At 40.2% G+C, this 16,934-nt stretch overlaps 1 protein-coding gene across 24 annotated transcripts in view; it reads right to left on the bottom strand.

Annotated features, from left to right (window-relative positions):
• DTNA (dystrobrevin alpha) overlaps positions 1-16,934 on the bottom strand; it is a 364,229-nt gene that overhangs the window by 49,923 nt on the left and 297,372 nt on the right. For 8 of the 24 annotated variants that reach the window (XM_037032686.1, XM_037032679.1, XM_037032760.1 and 5 more), the window contains 6 exons: positions 16,585-16,751; positions 13,933-14,057; positions 11,548-11,556; positions 9,046-9,129; positions 1,021-1,098; positions 368-460 (listed from right to left, as the gene is read on the bottom strand). In XM_037032686.1, coding sequence (XP_036888581.1) covers positions 368-460; positions 1,021-1,098; positions 9,046-9,129; positions 11,548-11,556; positions 13,933-14,057; positions 16,585-16,751 — 556 coding nt within the window. Of the gene's footprint in view, positions 1-367; positions 461-1,020; positions 1,099-7,238; positions 7,329-7,407; positions 7,688-9,045; positions 9,130-11,547; positions 11,557-13,932; positions 14,058-16,584; positions 16,752-16,934 lie in introns of those variants that run through there. The other 16 variants (XM_037032722.1, XM_037032879.1, XM_037032821.1 and 13 more) reach the window with 8 other exon arrangements.

Raw genomic sequence — 16,934 nt, 5'->3', positions numbered from 1 at the left:
TGGGAATAAGACAAATTATTCTCGCATCATCCTTTTGCGGTCATTGGGCATAGCACTTGTAACAAAGAGCCAACTGTGGGACCCACTGACCTGCATTCACCTGAATGCTAATGCTTAGCGTGGAGCCCACTTACACAAGTTATCCCTGCAGCTAAGATACAAACAAGGGTATGAATCGTATGGCATATTAATGGGAAATATCCAAACTACTGAAATTGTTACAAAAGCAATTTTAATTGAATCTGTTAAAAAGTGTCTCAGGGGCACCCCTGGCATCCAGTGACTCTGCCCCTTGCCAAGACTGCTTGTCAAGAGATGAGACTATCCCCCTCTCCACGGACAGTCAAGCAGCCAGACCTGCACTAACCATGAAGGGTTGTTCCGGAGCATGTTGACATACAACCCGATGAGCACATGTTCATCAGCTAGCCTGTCTGCCACACTGAGGCTGTACTGAATCCTGAAAGAGGGCGGGAGGAAAGAAAGGGTGGTGTTAGGAGCAGTGGATAGAACGAAGCAGAGCAGGTAGGAATGCGCTCGTGGTAAAAAGGCATTTGGAAAACCAAGCAAATGAAGGGAAGATAAGCGCTGCTCTATAAAAAACACAAGCAAAATCCAAGCAATGGAATTCACACTTGCATCTCACTAACTTCAAAAATACAGACTTTACCTTCTCTGTAGGTAAAGTAACTTAGAAGAAAACAGATTTACATTCTTCACACCACCAAGACCAACAAATTCAACTGTACATTAAACACACTGCAAGCAAAGATTAGGTAACTTTTGGAAAATCAAACCTGAAGCTTAGTCATTTTAAAAAAAGAGTAAATCAGGGAAAGCGAATAAAATCACAGATGTTTCTACTCAAAATAACTACTTTGGTGCAGTTAATGGGGTTATAATGGAGATGCTTTTACTAAGTCAAAGATGGCCCTTCACACACAAAGCATGTTGACAAAAGAAATCTCCATTTTTAGTTCGGTTAATTCAGGGTTCCAGTATACTCTGGCTTTAACTTACCCTTTGCCCTTCAGAAAGGCTGGAGCAGCCCTAGCCAGTAGTTTGTTCTGCTCTACTTCACTGTCCTTGGGAGGAGAGCTAGTTAATAAGATGGGAAAGCCAAGAAGAGCGTAAACACGGCAGTGCATTCAAGAATAGAACTGGCAACCGAAACACCCAAGTCCAGATCCAAGCTCCATTTGGACAGCTCTCTTATTATTTTGAAATGTTTAAGATGTTTTCAGATTTCCACAGAGTTGAATTAGGAGTAGAAACCTGGCCTGGGAACCACAATTACAATTACACAACCCCAGATTTGACCTCTGCTATGTGCTTGACAAATAGATTGCATTACATCTAGACATAAGGATAAATTCATTCAAGGTTCATTATAGATGATCACGCAAACAGTCCAATGGTTCATGAAATCCTGTTAGCCTCTATATGTAGGTCAAGAAATTTATCTCTCCAGTCTTCCCTATAGTCTCCAACTTTCTATGTTGAATAGAGACTTGCAAATTACCTGAGATTGCTGTCTAACTAGAAGGGCTTTACTACTTTAAGCACAAGTCACCTACCCTTGGCTGTGAAGCCACAAAGAAAACTTTCAGAGATACTGAGGAATAAACCCTTGAGCCTTATAAATGCACATTCATATGCCTCGTATCTATAACGGGCACACTGAATCCCATCAATATAGCAAATTCTTACCATTTTTAGATTCACTAGGAGGAACACCCATTTAGTAATTTAAATGACAGCTTTACAAGTTTACAATGTAGTTTTATTGAAGGACAGACAGAAATAGAACCGATAATGAAGTGTGGCCAAGCCAGAGTCATCCAAGATCCACTGTCGTAAACCCGCACACTTCCTTGGGAAACATGGTGTTAATTTTTGGTGTTACAGATGTACTTGTGATGGACTTAAAGAGAGTTTGCTCCTTTGTAGGTTAAGAATTTTGCCTGAAATGCAGGTGTACTTAAATCTATTCTGTCCCCCACCCCACCCCTTCATGGAGAACACACAATTAACTGATTTTGTTGGAGTAACACTCTTTTAATTACTGGGCTTGAAATGATGGTATTTCACAAACCTCCCCCCATTTTCAAGTTCTAAATCATATATATGTATGGCTTGTAAAGTAGTTAAAACTTTAAAAACTTTAATTGCAAGCTTTGAGGTCTTACTACAAGCACCACTCTTTCAGACCATGAAACACAAACAACAAAATTTTATAAATGAATACCATATTAGAATTGTGCACACTGTAACTGGAATTCTTGTTCTATACTCCAAGATTCCTTAAGTAGTGAAGCTTCTGGTGAATGTAAAATCAAATTTGGTCTGTAAAGAAGCTGGCCGAGAGTAGGCAGTAAAGTTTGTTGAATGCAAAGATTTCTCCCCGCTTTTCAGGAATCCTGTTACACAAAGTGTCGCTATACTTAAAAAGTACAAGTGCACACAATGTTGACTTTAAAAATGAAATGATTAATATTCTAGGAGAATCCACTTTCCTGATGAACTTATAGAAATTTTTTTCAGCAGACTGATCTCTACCATCTGAGACTATGAAACCTGTCCACCAGGGCCCAGTAGCCACTTAAAAACCATTGTAGATGGAGTTTTCCCATCATCCCACCAAAGTAGCACTGCAAACCTTGTCCCTTGAAGCATGTCCATTATTCAGCAACTACAGTCTCCTTGCTTCCCAGTTACCAACCCCAACATTCTTTCTTGTAACTCAGGATTGCTGTACCTACTTTACAAGTGATTTCAGATTCTTGCAAAACCACTCAACACACTGTGTGACAAGTCAGTGATTCTTCCCTCCAAGTTAAGGATTTACCTGGCTTATTATGCTTTTCTGCCTCCTGTCTCCAAGAAACTGTGGTGAAATTTTATAAATGAAAAGCTTAATTATAATTACATGGGTACACTCCCAGTATTTTATGCACAAGAAGAAAAGACCAGTAGAGAAAAGAAATAGAGGAGGATCTATCAGAGGATGTGTTTGTTGCAAATTACTCTGATGAAGCTTATTGAGAGGATGGTGATGTGTCAATAAAGTCCAGAAGGACCGCCCCACCACTTGGCCACTGGCTAATATCAGCACTGGAGGGGCCTTGCAGGTATCCATATGGTGCAAGGGCTGTGGCCAGAAGGAAGCAGTTGCCCAGATTTTCCTTTGGTATCCTTATTCTTTCTTTCTTTCCAACTCTTTGGGCCCCTCTCTCCTTCCTCTACTCCACTCATCTTGTCTCTCCTCTTCTTTTTCTTCTTCTTCCCAAGTCCCTTCCTCCCTCAAGAGGATGAGCAGTTAAGTCTCTGTACACACATCTCTTCTTTTGTTGTCATTTTTCTCTGCATTGGCCCTTGCCAGTATTGGTTTAAGTCCTTTCACGTTCCTTTCCATTCACACATGAATTCTTGGGATTCACTTTTCTTGGAAACTACGGGGATGGTGCTATCTGCATTTATGAGTTTGTGGAAATCAACCATTTATTTTGTTGTGCTACAGCTCTCGGTTTCTAGTGCCAGAAGTACTTCTGGGTTTTGGCACACAGTGTCCACATAGTTTTTGCACTTCCAAAAACTAGCCTTAAATTCTGCTCCTCATGACTTATTTCTGGAAAGCCAAAAATAGGACCATGTATAGAGGAAGTCAAATGCATGACAAAAACAAAAACCAATCACTCTTTCAAAATGCAATGGATTAGGAACTCAAAGAGTTGATGGGGAAGCAGGTTTCACTTAAAACTCGGGTCTTTAAAGAGTTTTCACGTGAAGTATCTTCACCAGAACTTCTTTTGCAGCTCCTAAGGAGCTTGAAGAAAGGGGGCAAAGAGAAAAAAATTTTCTCCTGAGTTGTTGTGAAAACAGTGATAATGTATCGGTAACTATGATCTCTTCAAAGCAATGTATGCTCATATTTTATAAACTAATTTATATTTTTAAACTTTATTTTGCAGCTTGGCAGTTTGCTTGGAGAACTTGGGTGACATGTCTAATTCTTTGTGGACTTTGGGATCAGGCACACTGGAATGGATGTTCTTACCAAGATATGAGTACTTGTGCATACATTTAGTTGTAAAAGCTTCTGAGTCTTCTATATGCCCTGCCTTTGCATCAAAACGTACCCTTCCTTTTAAGTTCTGAAATGGGAACTACTTGGGACTCCCCTTGACCATGGGTGATAAATCTCTTCTGAGTCCCAAGGAGAAGCAAGGCTGCCATCTCTAAAATTGTACACATATGTATCTTTTTTCTTATTGTTGTCATGTTTTTTACCAGGCCCACGCCCATGTATAAGCACACCTCTTTCATATGTATTATCAGTGATGACTGTGGTGACGTTCGTACCCCTGAGGGTAAGACAAGGTCAGTTTTGAAGTTTATGTGTTTTGCTGGGGAAAAAAAGGGACAGAAATATCTCTTTAGACTATTTGTTCCCTTAAAAAGTCTCTGTTTTCTCACCAATCCCTTTTTAGAACTTTAGAAAATAGGATATATAAAGATAAATGCCCTTCTTGCCAAAAAATTTTCACATACACACATGCACGGATGCAATAGTTCTGGAAGGATGGAGAAATTTAAAAATATTTCATATTTATTTATTTAAATTCACCCTTTAGTTTTGAAGGTTGACAATTGACGCCAGTTATGCTTAAGTGCAAACATTTTTGGCGCGTTCTAAGATAACAAAATTACACATAAAAGCTCCCTGGGTTTTTGCTGAAATCTGAAATATATTTTTAAAACCCCTCTCTGTTTATGTTGGATTACTATTTTAGCCATGGTCAAAGACATTTTTCTTTTATTGAATGTGAAAACAAATGGGTTTAAATGAAAGTTGGATGCTGCCTCACTGAGCAACAGTACTACAGAAACGAGTCACGTCATGTGCAATGGTCATGAATGCAGTGGTCGACAGGAACATGATACCGAGCCATGGCAAACTAAAAACACGTCTTCATTTTTATTGATTTCAAATAATTAATAAAGTTGCATGGTGTATGGATTCGTGAAGAGTAACTTGTAAAGTTGGCTCTCTTTAAATAACTATCAGTGTGAATAACGTTTTGCGGCTCACTGTAGTTAACATAGTCTGGGCATACTAGAAATCAGTTTTGTTAGGAGATAATATCTTGAAAAATTGTTTTCCCCTTTACTATTCTAGCTTTCAACATCTTTGATCTGAAACACAAAATATCTGCCACATGCAAACCAACAAACAAGCATAAAAAGTAGTTTCGTGTCTCAGTGGGGTAATTAATTGCCGTCAGTTCAAAGTGGCATGAAAGTCAAACCATCTTAAGCAGATACCATGGAAGAAATAGTAAGAACCCTTTCATTGGATTCGCTAGGTTTACTATGTTTCCCCCCAGACATCATCAAACCACAGCATTGTACTTTTACCAAGAGAGCCTCTGGAAGAGTGTGCAGGGTACAGAGCACACACAGACAACAACGAAAGCAACTCTAATGAGGGAGTACGAGTTGTTGAAGTGAAGAAGAGAGGTGGCAGCAGTTTTAATTACGCTCTAACATTTTAGTGTAGGAAGCAGAGTTCAATGTAAAGACTGGCTTATTTCAAGTTTGAAAAAAATCTAGCATATTAATGCAGCTCTGGGATGACATGGAGTAAAGAAATAGCAGCAGAGAGTGATTATTTCAAATTTCATAAAGTTTCAGACAACATGCCCAGAAAGTGTGAAAAGAATGAAGAAATTCTCAGGGTAGCCCTGGCTGGCACGGCTCAGTAGATTGAGAGTTGGCCTGTGAACTGAAGGGTCACCAGTTCGATTCCCAGTCAGGGCACATGCCTGGGTTGCAGGCCAGTTCCCGGCAGGGGACACACCAGAGGCAACCATACATTGATATTTCTCTCTCTCTCCTTCCTTTCCCCTCTAAAGAGAAATAAATAAAATCTAGGAAAAAAATTAAAAAAAGAAAACAGTCTAGGTTTAGGGATAAAGTTATGATCAAGAAAATGAATGAGGTGAATTAGTCCATGAATTATGTTATTTGACCAACATTCTATCTAATTGCTAACCGGCACTGAACACACACACACACACAAACATAGACTTCAAGGGGTTAAGGGAGAGTGCCTGTGAGAATTCCCTCTTTTCTTTTAAGTAAGGGAGAAGTGAATCATGTATATAATTGGTAATGGATATAAGAAAAGAGGATGCAGCAGATGGTGCTGGTAACCAGTTATACACTGGTAAATCTGTGTGAGTCAGATTACTAGGATGTCAAAAGACTTCAAAGATACACCCTAGTGCCCTGTGAAGATCAAAGTGGTGTGCTCGTAAAGGACTCTGGGTGAGCAATGCTGAGAGTTTATGACAAGAGTTCTGGAGTGATGATTTCAGCTCGTCCTCATTCTGCTTTATCTAAGATTTGTCACAAAAGACCGATAACTCAGGATAAATAAAATATCTGCACAGCAAACTTCTCTGCTTTCTTAACACTGATCAGCACATTACTGGCTTGTTTAGGTTTTATCTCATTTTAAAAGGGGAAGTCGGTGTGGAGCAGGAGTGAGGGCAGGGCCCCGGGTTACATTTATTCGGCTCAGTTCCAGATATAGGAAGTATACGACCTTTAACTTGTGCCTTCATTTGGTGTTATGGGTTGCCATCAATTTTAGTGTATGAACATGGTTAAGAAACAAACAGTGGATCACAATTAGCATTATCAAATGATAGAAATGAAGCATTAATAGTCTGATATTCATTTAGGAATTGCTGCTTCAATAGGAATCAGACTGCTCCGCCTTGGGGAGAACATGGCTCAGGCCCAGTGGGGCAGAAAGGTGTTAAGTCCTCAAGTCTTTTACTGCAATATGGTCTAGTCATGTGACCTTGTCCAGGCCTCACCCAGTTAGTGCTAATGATTGTTCCAAGGGGCTCTTTCACTCAAGAGTCTAAGAAATTACCATCTGTGTCTTGCAAAGAAGAAAAGAAGAAAATCCAGCTTGTCCTCTTAATAGGTATGCATCCTGTATATACTGGTATGAGGCCATGAGACCGAGATAATAGGTGGAAAAGAGAGGAAGGAGCTGAGGGTCCAGCTCAAGTGGGAAATTCTCACTGGAGTCTCATGAGAGCCCAGAAGACCTCTGTCTCCCCTGAGACACACAACAAGGACTTTAGTGATGGAACAGAATGACCAGCAGTCTAGCTATGGGGCTGCCACTGTGATTAGTGATTCAGGGCTGGGATACTGACCGTGTGCAGTGGTCAAGCTGACTTACATACAGCTTTATAAGCGAATGCTCTTCAGCCACAGGGCTGGATGCACTCATCCCCTCAGGTAACCTGAGGGAGTCAAACAATGAGACCTCATCAGAATCTCCCACAGACAGAGCAAGGCCCACTCATGGAGGAAAGGAGTTCAGTGTACACAGCTTTATTGAACAGCACCCTTAAAACAGAAACCAGAGACCAATCTCCGAGGTGATAGGAACAACTGCAAACTTTAAACAATGTGTCTGTGGTTCACAGGGAACATTCCAAAAGGACTGAAAATGGGAAAAAAGGGAAATTATCATATTTTGGGTTAAGAGGTACCATGCACCCTGGAGGAACCAGAACAGCTCAAAGTATTATAGGAATATTTTAGAGTAGAGGGAGCCATGTTATCCATCTAGACGTATCCACCATAAGCACCGTCCGAGCTGAAATGATATAAAATGACCTTCAGTAAGGATGGAGTCTGTCTCTGCTTGACATTTGTAGAATGCAGAGCTTCCTAATAAATGCTCAGCATCTTTCTTAACATCATGCAGGATTTTCTCTAGGCAGATGCATAGGCCCGTGTTTCTTATCGACTTTACAGTTTAGGACCTTGTTTTAGAAAAGATGGTTGAATTTGCTGGTGGTTTCAAAAAGAAGTGCTAAGAGGAACACACTGAGGGTCTAACCACATGATTTCACTGTGGGGGATCTGTAGTTCGGCTGTGTCTTCATTTCCACTCATTAAATACAGACTTGCTTAATTTACAGGAAGAAAACATCACGAACATTCCGTTTATTCTGCTCATTACAATTATGGGGAACATGTTCATCTTGGGTTCCTGCTGATGGATAAGTACAGGAACACGGAGCAAAAAACTGTAGCGCTCCAAGTCTCACTGCCTTCAAATCCTCACTAGAACATACCAGGATATTACAGTGAAATTGCTATCTCAGAAACCTCTTCGGGGAAAAGACCAATCGCGTTCATTTTGTGAAACATGAGGCTGTATTTGTTTCCTACTGAAAGGCATTTGAAAATCCTGGGTTTGATTACTCACTCCAATTATCCTTACCTTTGTCTCTGCTTTCCTGTGAGCCTTCTCCTTGTATTTATAAAATAATTCTCTGGTGCTTCATTTGTGATTGATCAAATGAGCAACTCTTGACCCTGCATATTTGTAATGCTGGCTCTAAAAGAAGTACTGGATTCACCTGTTCTTTGCTCACAGTGGGAATGGATTTTGTTAAAAAAGATGATACATAATCTACCTTTTGTTTAAGTCCTTGTTATTATCCATGAAATTACTTATGTGGAAACTACATTTTCAAGTTTGGTTTTCAGTCTCTTGCCTCAGGAACTACAAGGTTCACCAAGAAGAGAGTTTTATTTCTGGAGCTTTGAAATGAGAGATGTTTCAGAGGGTACATCCTAATTATCCATCACGTCTTAAAATTCCAATTTCCTGGCTTAAATGGACCTTTCTAAGTGTTACGAAAGTGACTTTCTCAGTGAAGAGAATGCATGTGTGTCAGTAGTAAAATATAAACAAATTCTACATTCTTACAATGGGTGCACTATAAATGCAAGTTTCCAGAAAGGACTTTAATCCCTGAAGCTATTCTATTCCTCTTTCAATGCGTCCAAATGAAAGAAATTGGAAACATGCAACAGATATTTACCTAACCAGTTTCTAACAATAGGCTTCCAGTCTTGGTTTACACTAGAATATTTTTCTCACCACAGAATCAAGGCTCATACCAAACCGTGGGCTTACTATAAAATAGGATTGAAACTTACCTCCTGGGAATAAAAGGACTTCCTGAGGAGGGGACAGAGTGGGAGAACAGGGTGTCATTCATGCTGGTTACAGGTCTGGGTGGCCTAAAACAAAGTGGAGTATGGACGGGAAGTTAAAACAAGTAGAAGTCACAGGTTCAAATCCAGCTACCACCCCTGAGGAGAGGAGGTGGGAAGACCAACGTTCTATCTTAACTCAGGATCAACACAAAATTTTACATTTTTCAATTACATTCTTTGAGTGCTTTAAAGTTACACTTCTTTTTAAATTTAATCTTTATTGTAATTTTGTTCCATTACCATTTAGTCCCCTTATACTCCCCTCTCCCAGCAATCACCTCACTACTGTCCATGTCCATAAAGTTACATTTCTTGGAGAACACAGAATCTCAAGTAAACATGATGAGGAAGATCCCGGACACCACAGGGTGGTGATCCATGAGCTCTGGGCTTCGGTGAGGATTTTGAAGCAGCCTTATGTTTATTGCCTTTTAAAGGGAGAAGCTCTGAAAACTGATAATGTTTAGAACCTACATCTTTTTGCTAAAAGGAAGATCTCTGAGGGCTTAGAAACTTCTTCCTGTGTTTCCCACAAAAATGGCCCTCCCCTGACAGGTCCAGCCTGGAAGGACCTGCCTACAAAATTATCTTGTACTTTACTTGCTCGTTGTTGTAAACGAAGATGTGATTAAACACCACAAAGTATTTACTGACTTCCTGTTATTGGATGGCCCAGATAATAGGGCACATGGTGCAAGGCTTCACTCATAAACTTCACTTTCTTTCATGTGAGGAGAGAGAAAAATGGGTTGAACACTCCTCAAAATTGTCCATGAGCCTAAATACCAACTGCGTCAGGTCTGTCATTCCCTGTGTTATTCTACATGTCACCTTGTCATTTTTGCCCCATCACTAATGTCTTAGTCCAGGCAAAACGACTGAGCTGTGACCCCTCTCTCATCTCCAAGCAGTTTTTAGTCTGACTTTAGGTCGGTGGTAAGACAATCCATGGGAAATTGAGACGGGATTGGCAGTTCAAAAGATGGAGGGTGAGGCAGGGTATCATTCTGAGCCAGAAGAAATTCTGATTTCACTGTAATTCTCTATTTGAGTTTGACAGTGTGGAATTATTTGAAAATGAAACATTGATTACAGCAGCCCATAGAGTCTATGGTATTGGCTTGATCAAGAGCCAAATTTGTAATGAGTTAATTCTTTATCATGGGGAATCAGAGTTAGTTTGTACTCTATAATAAAGAGATTCTAGGAAAAAGGTAGACTTGTTTACTGCAACTTATTCAATGGAAATGAATATGATGCTATGCGGGTTTTAAAATGTCAGCACTATATGCAGAAACTCATTAAAGCTTTGGTTCCCAGTACCTGGGGCTCAATTTTGTTCTGAGAATTTGTTGACATACTGTTTGTCAGATGAGGTCAAAACAGCAGGTTCATTATTTCATCTATTCTAAATATATTAGCCAAAATTCTGAAAACAATCTTGGTGTTTTGTATTGCTAATCTAGGAAGTAGCTTTTAAAAAAAGATTTTATTTATTTATTTTTAGAGAGGTGGGGAGGGAGGGAGAAAAAGAGAAAGAGAAACATCAATGGGTGGTCACCTCTCACGTTACCCCTACTGGGGACTGAGCCTGCAACCCAGGCATGTGCACTGACTGGGAATAGAACCAGCAATCCTTTGGTTCACAGGCCTGCACTCAATCCTCTGAGCTACACCAGCCAGGGTTAGGATGTAGCTTTGTTACCTGAGGCTAGTTTAAAACTAATTTTGCCTTGAATGGACTGGGTTCACTTTACAAGAAGGATGCTATTTTTATACAAATGCCCTCTGTGAATTTCAAAAGTCAGGTATTTCAGATTTTAAAACAGTAAACAGAATGAAAGGAAATATCTTACATTGTAGCTTTGCAAAAATCAACTAGACCAACATTTCTTTTGTCTTTTAAAAAAACTTTCCCATCTTGTTCTATCTTTAGGCAATGAGAAAAGTAGATTTAAAACGCTGTTTAACTAGCCTGTAAATTTACTTTACTAAACCTGGTTACTGCAAAGCTGAAAATCGTAGTTTATTAGTAAATACTTTCAGATTTAAAGTTCATTATAAAAATGCTGAACTTGGGTCACAGAATGGCTACCCTTGGGACCAAATGTTGACTTTCAAAAGGATTCAAGTTCCTATTTCCTCCATAAACAAGTGGCCAGTTACCTTATCTAAAAAATAGGTCTCAGTGGGAATTTTAAACATATTTACTCTTATAAAAAAGAAATAGCTCCATGAGATAAAGCCACAAGGGCCTAGTGCAAGAATTTCTTCCTGGATGATATCTTTGCAGAAGGCATTTTTATAAAACTGGCATTCTTATATACCGAAAGTGTTCAGCTCAAGGCAGAATTAGTTTTAAACTAGTTTTGTATCTCATAAGCGCTTATAATTATGATAATAAATCTTTATAAGTACGCTGGCAACTATTGAACTACTTACCAAGTATCACTTTGGGCAGCAAAGAATTGAATAGAATAGAGACTGTTAATCATGGTGGTAACATTCACAAGCACTATGATAGCTAAGCACAAAAGCCAAGATACCAAAATGTCACCCACTGAAGTGGCCAGCACATGCCTATGATAATTTGGAAGAGCTAAATGAACAGCATATTTTAAAATTAGAAACCTTAGGTATCCCCATCCAAAAAAAATAATGAAAATAAGACATGGATGCCTATTTAGGGCATTAACATTTAAATAACAATTAGGGAGAAAAATGTCTAAAGTCAAAAATAGAATAAATATTCTGTTCTAATATAGACTGACTATTCTGTATCCAGAATTTCTTGTATGTTGTTTCAGTAATTAAATATTTTTCACAATTTTAAAATTAAGACATTTACCCCGGAAAAATATATTAGTAGTGAGGAGAGATCACTACTTGATTCAAGGGATATTTTGAGAATCTAGTCCAATATATAGAACATTTCTCAGAAAAAAGGGCATATTTTGTGTAGAATTTTAAGGGAATCCTGAAACTCTCCATGGAACCCAAACTGCGTAGATATTCCTCTCATTTATTTGAGTGAATGATGCATCAGATTGTATTGCCACTATAAGTTAAAAAATTTTTACACAGCCAATTAAATAACACCCTCCCCAACCCCAATCTTGACTTGAGTACAAGTCCTTGTGCAGGGTGACACTTCAGTGTGACTGACTGTGAAACTGACTTTGACTCCACACTGCCTCATCTCCTAATTCTTTCTTGAGCTGGGAAGCAGCATCCCAATTCCATTCTGCCGCAAAGCTGTTAGAGCCAGGCCATTCATATCCCTAGTCTCTCTTCCTCATATCCAGCAGCCCTGGTTGAATGCCACACTCAGGGGTGAAACTCCTGGCAGGTCTGGTAGAAGGTGATTGTGTGGCAAAGCACAGAGAGCACAGACTTGCCCTCATTTCATTTAGTTCATTCATTAACAGGTTAGTGATTGTCTCTGGCTATGGGTGGGGAAGTTGAGACCTTAATAGGAAGAGCTCATATAAAGTCATTTTCTGAAAGTGGTTAGCCCTTTGGAACACTCTCTGTATTTATTTACCCCTGGTTTATCTGAAGGCTTATTTTTAGGAGCAAAATTTCCAAAAATAGTGAACCACATTGTACAGATTCAGTTTACATTAGTTTTTGGATGCCTCACCTATGCCAGGAACAGGATCCTCCGGACTGTGTGTTGCTGAGGACAGCGAACCCTCACAGCCACTTGGGACCGAACCAAACACAGCCCTGTAGTGTTTATACAACGTTCACGGACAAGCCACAGCACAAATCATTTGACGGTATTTGCTTAGATCAGACAAAAGAGTTACTGCTTTCATAAGGGTCTCAGGCTCACCGCAGTGCTACTTATGGGTCACGTTCTGAACCACCTGAATCGTGAACTTGGCATTGGTGAATTCCTAATACTGGTAGGTCTGATCAGCCCACCTCTTGATGTCAACATGCCAACATGTCAACGCGGGCTCTGCAGTGCCACAGGTCCTGCTGAACTTGCAAATGAAAGGCAGTCTATGAGGAGGGAAAATCACCCACTGTAGAGGCTTGCTGAGGCCCCTGTGGCTATGGAATTCCTATTGTGCTTAGAAATAGGAAATGGGCTTCTTTCTTTTTTTGAGCCCAAGACAACATCAGAGAAAAACCCCCTCCTTCCCAGTTTTCTCGGCACCAAGGCCAGAGAGAGGCTCCAACGGTACGGGAGGAGGAAGGGCAGGTGGGAGCACTGTGTCCAGGCCCAGGCCCCTCTTTCCACCAAACTCACACCTACTTTGGAGGAATATTTTTTAAGTCCATGTTTTGGATGTTTTGATAAATATTCCTACCAATCCCCATCTTTAATATTCCCTAGCACAAGCCACGATTTTTCTGAAGTTATGTAGCTTGGGATGAAACAACAATTATTTCCAGGTTTGCTGCCCTCTTTAGGATAACTGGCTCTGCAGAAAAACAAAACAAAGGCCTTTCGTATTTGGGACTCGAAGCACATATGATGCTAAGATAAAATGCGCTCTAACATTTCCATACCACACTAATTCCACTGATCGCTAACTTCCAACAAGTGAACTCCACTAACACCCGCATTTCAGAACTATGCTTTTTATCACTAGCCGAGTTACATTAGTGCCACACACCTTACTTGTACAGCTGAGCACTTGTACTATATATGTCTACAACAAAACCTTGCAATGGCATTACATTCACTGTTTTTAAAAAAAATTACATTTTAAAGCTCGGTCCCTGACAACCGATGAAATTTGCTTTTGTGTGGACTCAGACATGTATCAATGAAGAGAGATGTCTCTCAGTGCGGAGGGCACAGGTACTCACACGATGTGGGCCAAGTTGAGTGGCTTCTCAGGCTGGTCCGGGAACATGGGGTGCAAAGGCTCACGGCTGGAAGCGCAGCTCAGGGACTTGCTTAACGCATTAGTTAGCTTCTTAGCGGGTGATTTCTGGAAAGAAGAAGACAGAGAGAGGTGATAACCACTAACATTTATGTAGCATTTTACCAGATGATTTGCTGTCATAGTAGATAACCATTCATTCACTCACTCATTCAAGAACTCCTCTTTGAGTTTCTACGCCAAGTCAGGGAGTCTGCTCAGTGGTAAACAAGCCAACAAGGTGCCTGCCTCCTGCTGCTTAGTGTTAGCGAATGCTGTGACAAATGGGAGGATCTGAGCTGGGGCTAAACAGGCCAGCAGGAGTCCTTTAGACAAATACTCAGGGGACTGGGAAGGTAATTCCAGACGGAGGAAGAAGAAGAGAGCTGGACTTGGGTCATTAAAGTCCTTATATGTTACATCAAGGACTGTGGTCTATATTTCGAATGCAGGGGGAGACAATGAAGAGTTTACATCATGGAGGTGACAGCATCGGACCTGATTCTAGAAGGACTGATCCGTCTTAATAAACAAGAGGTTTTGCAGGAATCCAGGTGTAAGATGATTCAGGTGTGGTGGAACGCATCTAACTGAAAGTGCAGCTTCAATCTGAGTCTTGAGAATTTAAAATTCATTTTCTTTTCAGAGCATATGCTACCTGTATGTCATTTAGATCAGTGGAATGTTTATCTTAAAGGTTCATAGCCAAAATTATCAAAAATAATTTACCACGTATAATAAATCTTCACCCCAATTTTTCTTCTCCATGAGAAGCCATTTATAATTTTTTCACTTTCTTTTACACATAGAGCCCATAATTGGCAATATAATGATGCGACTTCTGTCTTCATTATTTAAAAGTTAGGTAGTAGGAACATTGTTCAGGAAGTTCCGCTGTGGTTTGGCTAGGTGAATCTCTTGGAACACTTAAAATAGTAACAGAATAAAGCTCTTCAGCCCATAAACATTGGGGCCCCTTCATCTTCTCAAGGACTCTATTCTGACTTCGCAAAGATATTGCCCTGCCAAGTAATTTTAGAGTTCTCATCCCTAAGAAAGAGGTTTCTTATCTGATTTCAGCATTTATACAAAACAACCAACATGATTAGTCTTCTGATACCAACTCTCCAGAATCTGGGATAGAACAAGCTTGGAAATTTGTAGTATGTTGACAATAAGAAAATAGAAACTGCTTTCATCTATCTTCTGTACTAAATTGTGTCTCATCATCTGTGTCAATATATCTGTCCTCAGCATATGACATGATCAACAGTGACAGTGGCCTTAGAACTGGCATGCAGCCCTCAGTATATGATGACTTAGTGAAGTCTGTCATTTGAGCTCAGAATCTGACAGGCACTAAACTATTAATATTTTCACACTGACTATAAGTTCCCAATAGTCATTCTTAGAAAGACCATTCCTATTTGAAGTGCATATTCTGAAGATATTCTTTTTTTAAAAGATTTTATTTATTTATCTTTAGAGGAGAAGGGAAGGAGAGAGGGAGATAAATATCAATGTATGGTTGCCTCTCATGGGTCCCCTGCCAGGAACTGGCCTGCAACCCAGGCATTGCCCTGACTGGGAATCAAACCACGATTGTGTGGTTCGCAGGCCCGCGCTCAATCCACTGAGCTACACCAGCCAGGGCTTGAAGATATTCTTTTTTATAAAAAGGAAAAAGAAGTTACTTTTAAAAACTATATGTTGAATTGAAATACATTAAACTATAGAAAATAAAAACCTCAAAAAAACCCTTGCATGCTCTTATGGAAGAATTATTTCAAGAGGGGTTGGTAAGCCTGGTGGTGTATCTTACAAAGCCACCTGCACATAGAATGGTGCTGTCACAGAGCACAAGAACAACATCACGGGGACTGACCTTTGACTTTAACTGAGGCAGGGGTCAGTGAAGTGTAAACCATTGGAGCAGCAGGCTCATGGAGTCCAATTCTTTTCGTAGACCCAGGGCCATGTGCTGCTGAGAATATGCCCATCGAAGGGAGAGATACTCACAGGTCACCTTTAGCAAGTTGCTCATGCGCACTATTCATGAAAAGATGATTTGCTAATATTGCCACAATATCCCCCTCTTCCAAAGAAGTAAAAGGGAACAGCACCATTAAGCCCACATGCTCACACGTCTTTCCTTGGTTTTCTAGTCATGTACTCAAACGGACTCCAGAATCTAAGAAAAAAGAACCTAGCAATCATTCATAAGCAATTCCCACAAAATACAAAAAGTGACAGAAAGCAAACAAACAAAAGTTGAAAAGAGCCTTAACTTACTGTGAAAGTGAGATTATGTTCCAGATGGTGCTTGCTGTTCAGTTGTTATCTAAATCAGTACTGAATTGTCTATTTTTCAACAAGTGACATAGTTTGAATCTTCCTATATTGTAAGTTACGGGAAGTTATATAGGGTTCAGATAAAGCAAGTAAGAGATCCCAGTGAGATGGGGGGGTGGGTGGAAGGAATGCTGGACTTCAGGTTAAAATTGCTTCTTAATACGGTCACCATCCTTGACATTCCCTTGCATTCTGGGTAACACTCACACACGCAACTTTAAGTACTGCCTGGACCTTGCCTTACCCATGACGTATACTCTTTCATTTGGTGCTGGTTGCTATGGGAACCGCCGGCATGTCCTCTCCAGAAGCAGTCCTGACAGAGCTGGTAATTGTGACACTGTTGGCATCGGTAGCGAAAGCCCATCATACTCTCACTGTGGCAGTAGGAACACTCAACCGGATGGAAGACTGAGGGGCAGTAAGTGAAGAACAAACAAGAAAACCAAAGTATGAGCCAGAAGAAGGAAGAATACAGCCCAACGGGAATTGCATTTTTTTCTGCCGTGTGCTACGATTTGAGATGACAGTCAGTTTGGCTGAGAGAAACATTATGTTTATTCCTGCAGTCTCATTGCCCATTTCAAGCATATG

Source organism: Sturnira hondurensis, unplaced genomic scaffold (genome assembly GCF_014824575.4).
Source record: "Sturnira hondurensis isolate 20B ecotype Veracruz unplaced genomic scaffold, ASM1482457v3 Scaffold0001872, whole genome shotgun sequence".
Taxonomy (NCBI): domain Eukaryota; kingdom Metazoa; phylum Chordata; class Mammalia; order Chiroptera; family Phyllostomidae; genus Sturnira; species Sturnira hondurensis.
This window is presented reverse-complemented; position numbering and strand designations above follow the sequence as displayed.